At 42.2% G+C, this 12,198-nt stretch overlaps 1 protein-coding gene across 6 annotated transcripts in view; it reads right to left on the bottom strand.

Annotated features, from left to right (window-relative positions):
- Window positions 1–12,198, bottom strand: part of SCHIP1 (schwannomin interacting protein 1) — a 182,413-nt gene that overhangs the window by 39,662 nt on the left and 130,553 nt on the right. The window contains exon 1 of one of the 6 annotated variants that reach the window (XM_066619263.1): window positions 4,865–5,382. The exons of 3 other annotated variants lie outside the window; for them this stretch is intronic. In XM_066619263.1, the coding sequence (XP_066475360.1) occupies window positions 4,865–4,942 (78 nt within the window). In that variant the 5' untranslated portion in view covers window positions 4,943–5,382. Of the gene's footprint in view, window positions 1–4,864; window positions 5,383–12,198 lie in introns of those variants that run through there. 2 more of the 6 variants (XM_066619266.1, XM_066619265.1) reach the window with 2 other exon arrangements.

Here is a 12,198-nt window from a genome sequence, read left to right as displayed (position 1 = left end):
AATCCTTGCTTGCAGCCTTTGCACATTCATCCGTACTAGTCAGAGTACACAAGATTAATCCTGTCAGCTCTAAAAAAAGACTGTGGGAGACAGATTTCACTTTTCAGTGAAAAGTCCTGCTTTACTATATTTTCAAAAGGTTTCCCACACCATATTAACAAAGTGATGTAAGCCACTCCTTGGAGGCTTATAAGGGAAATAGTGTGGTCCAGGAGTGGATTCAGCAGAAATCAATAGCAATGGCTGACAATGTCACACACAAAAATGGGGAATAGGGTAGCACATAATGCTATACCTAGAACAGTCACATGAATGGCTCCGCATTTAAGGCAACAATATAGCCTGACCAACTATGGTATGGCCACAGCTGGAGCTTTTGCCCTGTGCTTTCCTCTTCACAACTAGACACCAAGTCTTACGGCACTTCTAAGGGCGCAATCCTAACTTGTGCTGGAGCAGGTAGGCCAGTGGGCCTGCGCTGCAGCCAGTGCAAGTTTGGGGGAAGAATCAGTGCAACCCAAGGTAAGGGGAAAACTCCCCCCTTACCCTGTGTCGTGCTGCACTGGCCCCAATGGTTCTCTTCGGATCTACTTGCAAATACAAGTAGAATGTAGCAGCCAGAGGCTTCCCCTTGCCACTCGGCAACAGGGTCAGGATCTGGTATAACCACTGGATCCGGGCTGTGCCTCCCACTCCCCGCCCCAACTCGGCCGACACAAACTTACTCCGCTGGGCCTGGATCTGGCATGGGGAGGCCAACACAACTCTTTGCGCTGGCCTCCCCGACTCCTGAGTCGACACAAACATGAATTTCAGCACATTTCCAACACCCCCGGTCTTGTGCCAGCCTAACCTGGGGGTTAGGAATGAACTGTAAATCAAAGAAAATTCCCCCACAAGCAATGAAATTTGTGGCCCATTGGAACTCTCCTTGCTTATCAACCTGGTATTTACAGAAGCAAGAACCTTTCAATTTATCAAATTATATGCACAATTCCCACCATTCCAGTCCATCTATAATGAAGAATTCTCCGTCAGTATCCATTGCAGATATCCAAAAGCATCAAATTGTCCAGCTTTCTTCTTTTTCTTTTACTGGCTTCCAAACAGGAATTTGTGATTATCAAAAAGCCACATGTTATTTGTCAGCTACTTAACAGAGCTTAGCTGCCTACCTCATAGCCCATGTATAGGCCAACTCTCCACTATAAATGCTTGTTTCAGTATCAAATTTGCATATTTCCCACATGTCCTCATTGTAAATTAAAACAAAAGGTGATGATGGTGGGGGACTCAATGAACTGGTTAGCTAGGAGTATGCCTGACCTGGACTGAGTTCATAACATGGGGATATTGGTAGACCCAGTTTTGTTCCTGGATTTCCAGCTACAGTGTAGTCAAAAGTACCTTCGGCTGGTATGCCAGATTTGTCCACTGCTAAAAGATAAGAGACTAGGCCACTGTCATTCATATTCTGGTGACTCAGACTGGACTATCATAATGTGCTTTACATGGGACTGTCTCTGAAGATGCTTTAGAAAGTTCAGCAAATGCAGAATGCAGTGGCCTGTCTTTTAACAGGTTTCAGTCAAAGTTATAATACATCACCTATTTTGAAGCATCTGAATTGGATGCCTATTTCTTTCCAGGGCCAAGGCAAAGAGCTGGTTTTTACCTGACATAACTTTTCTCCCTCTTGCTTTATAATTAAATAAAAGGTTTAAGGCATATATTGACTAAGGTTGCATTCCCATTATAATTACATGGCTGTGAACCCAACACTCTTACTTTGTTTATTATGGCCACAGATTACAAGATTTTAGGCCCTAATCCTGGGCAAACGTGTGTCATTATAGGTAGGGCTGTGACCTTAATATGGAAGGTATCAAAATTTTCCCTGCAATTATTAGCTCTAATTGCCCACCTGAACAATTTTCCTATCCCCATGACTTACCTTCAACAGATCTTGAAGTGAACAAATGTTCTCTTCAGTATATTTAGAATTTAAATGATAAGACCGAGGCTGCAATCCAATACACACTTACCTATGAATAAGCACCATTGAACATGGTAGAACTTACTTCTGAGTAAACATGCATACGATTACACTGTAAAAGAGCAAGGTTACTAGACCAGATGTGCAACATACAGAGGAAGCACTTAGCATTGCACTATATTGTGACTGAGGAAATGGAATATATGAAGCTGCCTTTTCCTGCATCAGACCCTCCTGGCTCAGTTTTGTCTACACTGACTGGCAGTTGCACTTCATGGTTTCAATCCCAACAAGAGATGCCAAGGGTTAAACCAAGAATCTTCTGCATGCAAAGTTCTTTCACCAACTGCAAGACCTTGCTTTATATTTCCAAAAAACATTCCTTGGTCTGGTCCTTCATGGTGATGCTTCTAACAAACTTTATTGGATGAGCTTTGCAACTTAGCTCTGTTTTATTATTCCTTTTTATGGTGTTTCAGAAATGCTGCTGACTTATTCCCATCATTTTGTCTGTTTTGTTAAGGGGAGTCTGAAACCCACAAAAGCTAGCAGGATCATTAACTGATTTCTCATCCAGCAGCAATAACACATCAGAGGATAATTTTATTGACCCTTTTAATGTACACTTTATTCCATATATTACCAATAAATGAGTTTTGTATTTTTAACAGTAAAATTCATAGTGAGCTTTATATTATATACATGCACACAGAACACACCAAGCTGACATTTAAGAGGACCTGGTAAGCCCCTTATTGGGCACTACTGTACATTTTTCCCCCTATACAAGGCTCTTTTGGATAGAAATATTAAGTGGATATTTTCACGAGCACATTCTCTAAAACACTTCAGCAGTCTGGCATTTACGGCACTTGAAATATGATCACATGTAGACTAATAAACAGAAATACAAGCCTGAGAATTTAGACCAAGTACAACAGCGTTCTTCTTCTTGTTTTTGTATATAAACTGCATTTCAATATTCTCTCTGTGTTAATGTATGTAGAAACAAACAAATAGAACCAGCACCCATATTAGAATGTCTGTTTAGCCATGTGGCAACACAGGGTCTATTTAAAAGCTGACAGGTTCCACCTTCTAGCTTAGAACCAGTATTCAAATTCTTACAGCACAGTCCTAGGCATCAGAAACAACTCCCACATAGTTCAATGGGGCTTATTCTCAGGTAAGTGCATATAGAAGAGATTCTCAAACTAGGGCGTTGTGATTCCCCAGCTTGAGAAACCCTGCCTCTGTCCCCTTAAGGGGCAGAGGAAGGGGGATGCCAGCAATGTGATCCCCAGGATTGTACTGCTTCCGGGGACAGGAGGGGTTTTTTTTTTCTTACCTGCAGCCAGTGCAGGAGTCCTGGGGGGCCCCTGAGAGGTCAAAACATCTAAAAAATGAAAAAAGGCGACGGTTTTCGTCGCAAAACTGTAAGTGCTCTTTTTTTTGTTATTTTTAGGTGTATGGAGTGTATGTGTATAGGTGTATGGACCCCTACATTGGCTGCAGGTAATTTTAAAAAAAACCCTCCTCTCCCCGACAGCAGCACAATCCTGGGGATCATGTTGCTGTCTTAGCTTCCCCCCCCCCCCACCTGCACACTTACCTTGGGTCTCAAACATCCCAGGAGTTTGAGAACCAAAGGCATACAGAATTGCAGTGTTGGGGTCCAGAATCAAAGTTTAAGAGTTCAACAACAAATCATTAGGCATCAGTTCTGGGAAAAAATAAAATCATTGGGAAAATTGCTTAGAATCCAGCATCAGAATTTGTAACACTTGGATCTTTTCCAACTCTGTTTTCTTGTATGGGAAAACATTTATTTTGATTCCAAAATTATCAAAATAATTTTGATTATTTTGATTCCATTTTGATTTATTTTGATTGGAAAGAATAAAGCTAGGAGGTGTGAATTGCCCCAAACAATGGCCCCTCCCAAAATATATAGCAAGCTCACAGTCAGCAAGGCAAGTATGAAAGCATTACTTGAAACCAAGGAGATTTTATAGTGTATCAAACTTCCACAATGCTGTCTGTAACCAGCGTAATAAGCTTTTAACAGATTTTCAGGCAACAAGTGTTGCTTTTGGAAGAAAAACATCAACAGTGCAACTTAGTAGTAGTATAAGGACAAACAGATACTTGTAATTTCAAGTATCAGTGAAGGCTTCAGTCATGCAACTAAAGTTATTTTTGAGTAGGTCTGTTATTACCAGACATAGACAATTACTATATTTAAAATTCCACATTGCAGCTGGTGTGCTTTTTAGAGACATGCCAATGTGGCAAATCTATATAAAACCCACCATTCTGGCAAATGCTTGGTGCCGTTCAATTTTAAAATGTTCTATTAAATGGGGGAGAAAGAAGGGGGGACAACAAAAAGAGAGGTTGATGTGCAAGTCTCAAATGTTTATCAAAGCAGGATCACAATGTGACTTCCACAATGTGGAAATTGTCTAGCTGATTACAAAGCATACCTGACACAATTACAATTACAAATAAATTACAAATTTATTGCTGACACAATTTTAATCTAGCATAGACAATGGCAGACAGATAAAATGTTTTATATAACATAACAAAAGGCAAATGGGCTGCACTTTTCTAAGCTGGAACTTAGCAGAAAGTTGGCATACATGTTCATCCTGACAACATTTCATTATGTAGCAAAATAAAGGGGCACTACAACGAACACACACATTTATCGCTCTTTTTTCAGCCTTCAAGGACGTTTTGAAGCAACAGGATACTGTGAATGCCTTTTCTGTTATGGACACCTGCTTAGTTTGATTTCACCCCCTCCCTTCTGCAAAAGCAGGCTGATTGTTCCAAGGCAAAACTGCTCTTTCTGTCTCTTACCTTTTTATAATTCCCCTCCATATCCAGTGTGGATACTTCAGTGATGATGTCATCCATTCCACCACTGTCCAAATGCATTCTTTAACTCTTAAAGGCCCCAAAGAAGCAAAAGGCCACTTTCACCTCTGTCTATAACTTCTTGTCCTCTACTCCAAATCTGTTTTTCCCCATGGATCATTCTTGGAACAACAACATCAGGTGGCAAGTAAGAATTATGCCTTCAATCTTCTTTTTCAATCAGGAAACTGACCCATGTATATCCCCTTGTTCCTTTCACCTTGATATGAGGATAACTGCCATTCTCCGAAGTTAAAAGTTGCTTCTTTGTTGACACTTGGACCTGTCAGGAGCCTGATCTTCTCACCAGCTGCCTACCACCTGCCTCTGAAGTGGGCTGCTACAATCTGCTCCAAAGCATGCTTCTTTTTTCCCTAATAAAGTAAAAGCTGCCTTTGAGCTATAGCCAGCTGATTACACTTCTGAGTTCACTGGTTTGCAGGGTGTGCATTACAGTTACCCAAGGAAAGCAGCAATCTTCCTCTGGCCACTGGTAGTGCAGGATAAAAATAGATGGAAGCCTGCCTAGCAGACTACATCACATCCAGGGGGGAGGGAGGGACACAACCCTGCTATTTTCAATGATATAAAAAGCCAAGGCCATACAGGCAATACCTAGAGGTGGAGAACCAAAACGCAAAGATAACTTATATGAGTGAGAGCATGCAATGGATTTCCCCAGGCTATGCCTTCCACTGGAAGCTCTCCTCTCTCCCAGGATCACCAAAGCTTGGGGCAACAGCACTGGAAACCTCTGATGCAGCATTAACTTCAAAAAATACCACCCACCCACCCACCTACACCCCCCCCTATGCATATACAGAAGCAAATATGAAGGTTCTTTTTTATTGTGGCTACAGAGATTACTATTAGACTTTTTAGAACCTCAGCGTCTTTCTAACTTAAAAAAAAAATCTGGTTTCTTAGACAGATCTACATGATAGTCAGTGCTTTATCCAATTAATGATAGCAGAAAGAAAACCAAGATGACAGGTCTAAAACTTGGCCCAATGTCACTCCAATTTGCAGACATTTCTTCCCTATACATTACTTCCACACACATAACCTTCACCCCTTTCAGGCATTTTCTGCTTCGGTTACTTACCCAGAAAACCGAAAAACTTAAAAAAAATCACTATTTCTCTTGCACAATAAAGGCATTTTTGAAAGGAAATGAACTTCAAACTGCAGCTCAGAACTGTTGTTGACAAATACAGCAGTGTTTTCAGAGGCAATGAGAAATCAACTCATGAAAAGAAAACACAGATACCCTCTGCCATTCATAGAGAGATAAAAACCTAATCACCAATAAGGCCTGAGTGATGAAGCGCTGAAGGGGCAACCTGTGAAAAGCACAGGGGCTGAGTGGGGCAGCACAGAGATGGCCGATGAGATCAGCAAAGCCCAGGTGGCCCAGCCAGGCAGAGATACCATGTTCAGGAAAATCATCAGCAAAGAGATCTCAGCTAAGATAATCTTTGAGGATGAGAAGGCGGGCAGGCAGAGGGGGATGGGCTGTGCAGAAGGGCAATGAACACACCTTATATGGACTTCAGAATGAGTCCTGCTGGGCTGGACTAAAGGTCCATTCAGGCCACCTTTCTAGCCTCATCAACAGTCAACCAGGTGTCTTTGGAAAGCAACATCAGTCCCATGTTTCTTGCTCTGTACCTCCTGGCATTCTGAGATATATCACCCTTGAACTCGGAGGCTCCATTTAGCTATTGCAGTAATCACAAAAGGTGATGTTAAGGTAGAGTGATGTTCAAGACTCCACATAAAAAGTGGCACATGGAATGCTGTGGCTTGGCCTCTCCTGTCCTAGTGGCATTAATGGGCAAATATATGCAGTTAGTTAGTTAGTTAGTTAGTTAGTTAGTTAGTTAGTTAGTTAGTTAGTTAGTTAGTTGGCAACCTTCAGTCTCGAAAGACTATGGTATCGCGCTCTGAAAGGTGGTTCTGGAACAGCGTCTAGTGTGGCTGAAAAGGCCGATTCGGGAGTGACAATCCCTTCCACACTGGGAGCACCCCCTGGAATTTAGTGAGAGTATAGGACTGCAAGCCTTAAAGCCAAAGACTCCCACATTCCCTGCTGTGTGTTTGGAGTCCATGTGATTTCTCCATAAAATTTTGGAGTCTTCTTGGAGTTAGGCTATACAATAATGTTGTAATGGTGGCTAGCTGATACCATGTCCCCTTGTCCCTTTCTTGTTCTCATGAAAACTCAGTTTTGAAATTTCAAGACGATCCTGGGCATGGTGGATGATGACAACATATACCCTTCTCATACAGATTCAGCTTGATGTTTAAATGCCAGCAGGGGACAAAAAAAAAAACGCGCTTGCAAGGAAATAACATTTATACCATGTGAAAACTCTGCAATATTTTCTAAAGGAACTCGACAGGAACTATACCATCTTAAGGGTAATCCAGGTGTTAGTAGTTTCAGACTGGGATATGGTCCCAGGCTTTAATGTGTGTGTGAGTGGCTAGCTCAGCCATTTTCAACCTTTTTCAGCTCACGGCACACTGTCAAGGCACTAAATTTGTCAAGGCACACTCCCAGCTTTTAACTTACATTAATTACTACATTACAATTAATTTTTAATTAATATAATTAATACAATTAAATCATTACATGACAAAGGGCACAATCATAACCAGGTATACTCAGAAGTAAGTCCTATTTTGTTCAATGGGGCTTACTCTCAGGAAAGAGTGGTTAGGATTGCAGCCAAAGACTAGGGGGGAATGTGCCTGTGGGACTTACTTCTGACTAGACATGCCTAGGATTGGGCTTTTGGTTGCACTCTTTTTTCTCAAATACAGGAGCTGGCAATTGGCACTTCTCTCTCTCCTCCTCTCCCCCACCCCACCCTGTCCCACAGGCACATTCCCTCCTCTTCTCATAATTGCAGTTAGCACCTCTCCTACTGTCCCTCCCCTCACTGGTCCACACCTTCCAAAGGTCCAGAATCACTTGCCTCACATTCCCCCCCCCCACAATTGCCTGTTCCTGTATTTCCAAAAAAAGTGTGACCAAAAGCCCAATCCTAGGCATCTCTACTAAGAAGTAAGTCCCATTATAGTCAATGGGGCTTACTCCCAGGAAAGTGGTGCTAGGAGAGGATCCTGAGAGCCAAGCTAAGCACAGCCCAGACATGTCTACTCAGAAGTAAGTCCCATTATAGTCAATGAAGCTTACTCCCAGGAAACTGTGGATAGGATTGTGGCCCAACACCCCTCCTCTAAAAGGCAAAGGCAAGGCAGGAGGGTCCCTTTGGGGAGCTGCAGGCAACTGGCAAGGAAAAGGGCTTTTGTGGCTGCTGGTCTCAGCAGACTTGCTGGCTTCCTACCTGCTCGCCTGCCCCCCCCCCTCCTTCTCACTCACTCCACCCAGACCTCATCTAGGCTCCTCTGGCTGCCCAATCAGCACATGGGGCAGGCAGCAAGGGACTTCATATCCAATCCTAGGCATGTCTACTCAGAAGTAAGCCCCATAATAGTCAACGGGGCTTACTTCCAGGTAAATGAGGATCGGGTTGCAGCCTTCCTCTTGCTGAGCAGTAGGAGAGGCAAAGCTGCTGCCGCGTAAGTGTCAAAGCAGCCGCTTCTCCGGCCCAAGGCTGCTGCCTACATCCTCTGGCCCTGCGGCACACCTGAGGCTGCCTCGCTAGTGTGTTGCGGCACAGCGGTTGAAAACCGCTGGGCTAGCTAGAATTATTTTTACTATACTGAGCATGTATGTAGTCAGCCTGTTTATGGTGGCAAAGATTCTAATCTAAAAGATTTCAGAATGGATTTAGGAGACTGATGTGTTAGGCTTAGATCACTGCCATGTGGAGAGGCTAGACTTCCCTCTAGTCTTCATAGCCTATTGTAATTAACAGCCCAATCCTAACCAAAGTCCCCTGCAACAATGCAGCAGCACCAATTCCTATGGGGGAATTTGGCAGGCTGGTGGTCTATGTTGCCCCATATTAGTGGATCAGGCCCAGAAAGGGGGGCAGGATTTGGCATGAACAGCTGCTGCCAATCCTGCCACCTCCCAGACCCAGTTTGCCCGCACTGCCCATTATATCCCCCCCCCCCACTAGTCAGTGAGAAGCTTACCTTCTCCGGTGTGCATTGCAGCCAGCACAGGTGGGATGGCACAGGCCTTCCTCACCAGCAGGCCTAGATTCTGCGCTGTTGCAGTGTGCTTTATGGAATGTTTGCAACCGCCTTTGCCAGCACGGGGCGGGGGTAGGATTGGGTCATAAGTCTAAGTACTTGAAATTGAAAAATTGTATATTCTTCCTGATCATTTTTGTCACCATTCACTTCCTTTCCTCTGTTGTCACCTCTACATTGAATTTTAGGTTGTAAGCTCCTTGGGACAGGGACTCATCCTCTCATATCCTGCAAAAGGTGCCATGCACACTGAGTGTACTACACAAATAAATAGTACTAATAAAGTTCCTTCCTGCTCTATGAAGAAACATTTATTTATGGATAAAACCTTGGAAAGGAGTCTTCCGTGGGAAAGGGTTAGAAAACCTAATGAAAGGTATTTTTAGTCACCACAGGAGAATGTATAATAGTATATTATATGTATACTGTGTATAATATGAGAGGATCACTTGCCACAGCTTCAGGGGTTTTGGTTTTGGTTTCTTTACTCAGCATGTGGTCGGTCTGTGGAACTTCTTGCCACAGAATGTGGTGATGGCGTCTGGCCTGAACACCTTTAAAAGGGGATTGGACAAGTTTCTGGAGGAAAAATCCATTACGGGTTACAAGCCATGATGTGTATGCGCAACCTCCTGATTTTAGAAATGGGCTATGTCAGAAGGCCAGATGCAAGGGAGGGCACCAGGATGAGGTCTCTTGTTATCTGGTGTGCTCCCTGGGGCATTTGGTGGGCCGCTGTGAGATACAGGAAGCTGGACTAGATGGGCCTATGGCCTGATCCAGTGGGGCTGTTCTTATGTTCTTATGGTTCTACAGCAGCAGCAATTGGAAATTCCACCAACTCATATATTTCACCAACTATATACTGTATTCCTGATAAAACCATCTATAATCAACAATGGCAAACTATGGAATCAGTTTGCCATTGTTGATTTGAAATGGTTTTATCAGGAATATTCTCAGGTCAGTAACAAGGTAAAGCACTTATGCTGCTGCCTGATAACATCTGGTCAGCCTTTGCTGGACTCCATAAGGACATTAATGCTCCCCAAGGTGCTTTGCAAATGTCTGTATTAAATTTCAGCTTCTCCCACAAAAGCACTTAAGATGATGAGACTACTTATATCTATGTATAAGTGCCTCAGTATTGGATAAGTGCCTAAATTTCTAAGGAAGCAACATTAAGGAAGATAATTTGGATGACCCACCCCAATGAAATGGTGTGACTGCATATCAAATTAATGACAACGTTGCCTTTGGAATCCCTAAAAAAATAATAATTTGATCCTACTCTAGAAAATACCAGCAACTCTAAAGAAACAAGACTATTTTAAAATCACTCAAGTATGCACTATTCAAAAATTAAAAAGAAGGCATGCATTAATATACGGGGCTAGCTAAATTCAATTATTTTCCTCGTAAGCTTCTATGTAATTACTTTCTGCACATAGGAATTATGTGTTAATATGCTTTACTTTTTTATGACTCCCATCCTCACAGCTGACTCAGCATGTCATTTTCTAGTGTTACTAAAATTAATTCTTTTTTTCCTTCAACGCAGTTCCTGTTCTTTCCCTGATAACACTGACTTATACCTAAAAGCCAATTATCTTCTGAACAAAAGGAAAATCTATTCATTTACTGGCTTGCAGATTTACCCAGCATGCTTTAAGTTGTATTGTGTAGCTGGGAACTTTAAATTATGACACAATGTTCACATGATGTCATCTCCCACCCCCCCAAAATGCTAAGTCACACCTCTGCCTGCACATAATAAGGACAGTGGGGGGGGGAGTAAGGTTTGCATTTCTCTGTGGGAGGGAAAAATGAGACACAATTTAACATGCCTGCATTATACAATTGAATTCATCTTTCACATATGTTCAGCTGACAACCTAGTTAGTAACCGTTAGAATCATCACACAGAACACTAGAAAAATACTGCATTATTCACTGATATTTGTCCTTTGAATATTGTGGGTACAGGAGCAGAAGCAATGACCTACTAAAGTAACTTAAAAACAGCATACATCATAGTTGGGATATGAAGAGGCCTATATACCCTTCACAGCCTGTAAGATCAGAGTAGGAAAAAAAGGGAAGTCACTTAGTGTGGGCTGGTTCACACATATATGCATGTTATGTGATCTTTCATCATCTGACTGGTCACTACTTAGGCTTCCCACTACTTGGGGCCTGGATTGTGCAAGGAAGGACCTGACAACAAATGAAAAAGTGGATCAAAGACAGCTATAAACTCACAACATACATAAAGATAGGACAGCTGTTAGGACTAATGTTTCCAATGTGTTTAAAGCCAAATCTTTATCAAGGGAATATTTAAAAACTTTATAAACCAGCACAATAAAATTGCATTGCAGTGACCTCTAAAAAACTGTTTGTTAAAAGTTACTGCCATGTGGGGAAATTACAAACTAAATTAAATTGTTTAGTTCAAATAAGATTGGGGGAGGGACATAACAGAGACATAAAATTATACATGATGTGGGGAAAGTGGATAGAAAGAGGCTGTTCTCTCTCTCTCATACTAAAATTTGAGGTTATTCAATCAAACTGGCTGGCAGCAGATTCTGGATATACAAAAGAATGTACTTCTTCCCCCACTGTGGAATTTAATATATTGAATCTACTGCCACTAGATGCGTGGATGGCCACGGACTTAGAGGACATTAAAAAGGGGATTTGAGTATTTGTGGAAGATAGGTATGCCAATCACCATTAACCATGATAGCTAACCCCTGCTAATTGGGTAAGAGGCACTTTTTCAAGTGGGTGCTCCTCTTTTTTTTTTTTTTTAGCAGGGGGAGAGTAACTGGCCCACCTCACCTTAGCAGTGCCTGTTCTAGTGGCTGTCTGCTGGTATTCTTTTGCATCTTTTTAGATTGTGAGCCCTTTTGGGACAGGGAGCCATTTAGTTATTTGATTTTTCTCTGTAAACCACTTTGTGAACTTTTAGTTGAAAAGCAGTATATAAATACTGTTAATTAAATACTGTTAATTAATAGCTAAGTAGAACGCTCATGTTTGGAGGGAATATGCTACTGAATATCAGATGTGGAGAACAGAAAGGAAGGGCTTCTGCA

Source organism: Tiliqua scincoides, chromosome 3, assembly GCF_035046505.1.
Source record: "Tiliqua scincoides isolate rTilSci1 chromosome 3, rTilSci1.hap2, whole genome shotgun sequence".
Classification (NCBI taxonomy): Eukaryota; Metazoa; Chordata; class Lepidosauria; order Squamata; family Scincidae; genus Tiliqua; species Tiliqua scincoides.
This window is presented reverse-complemented; position numbering and strand designations above follow the sequence as displayed.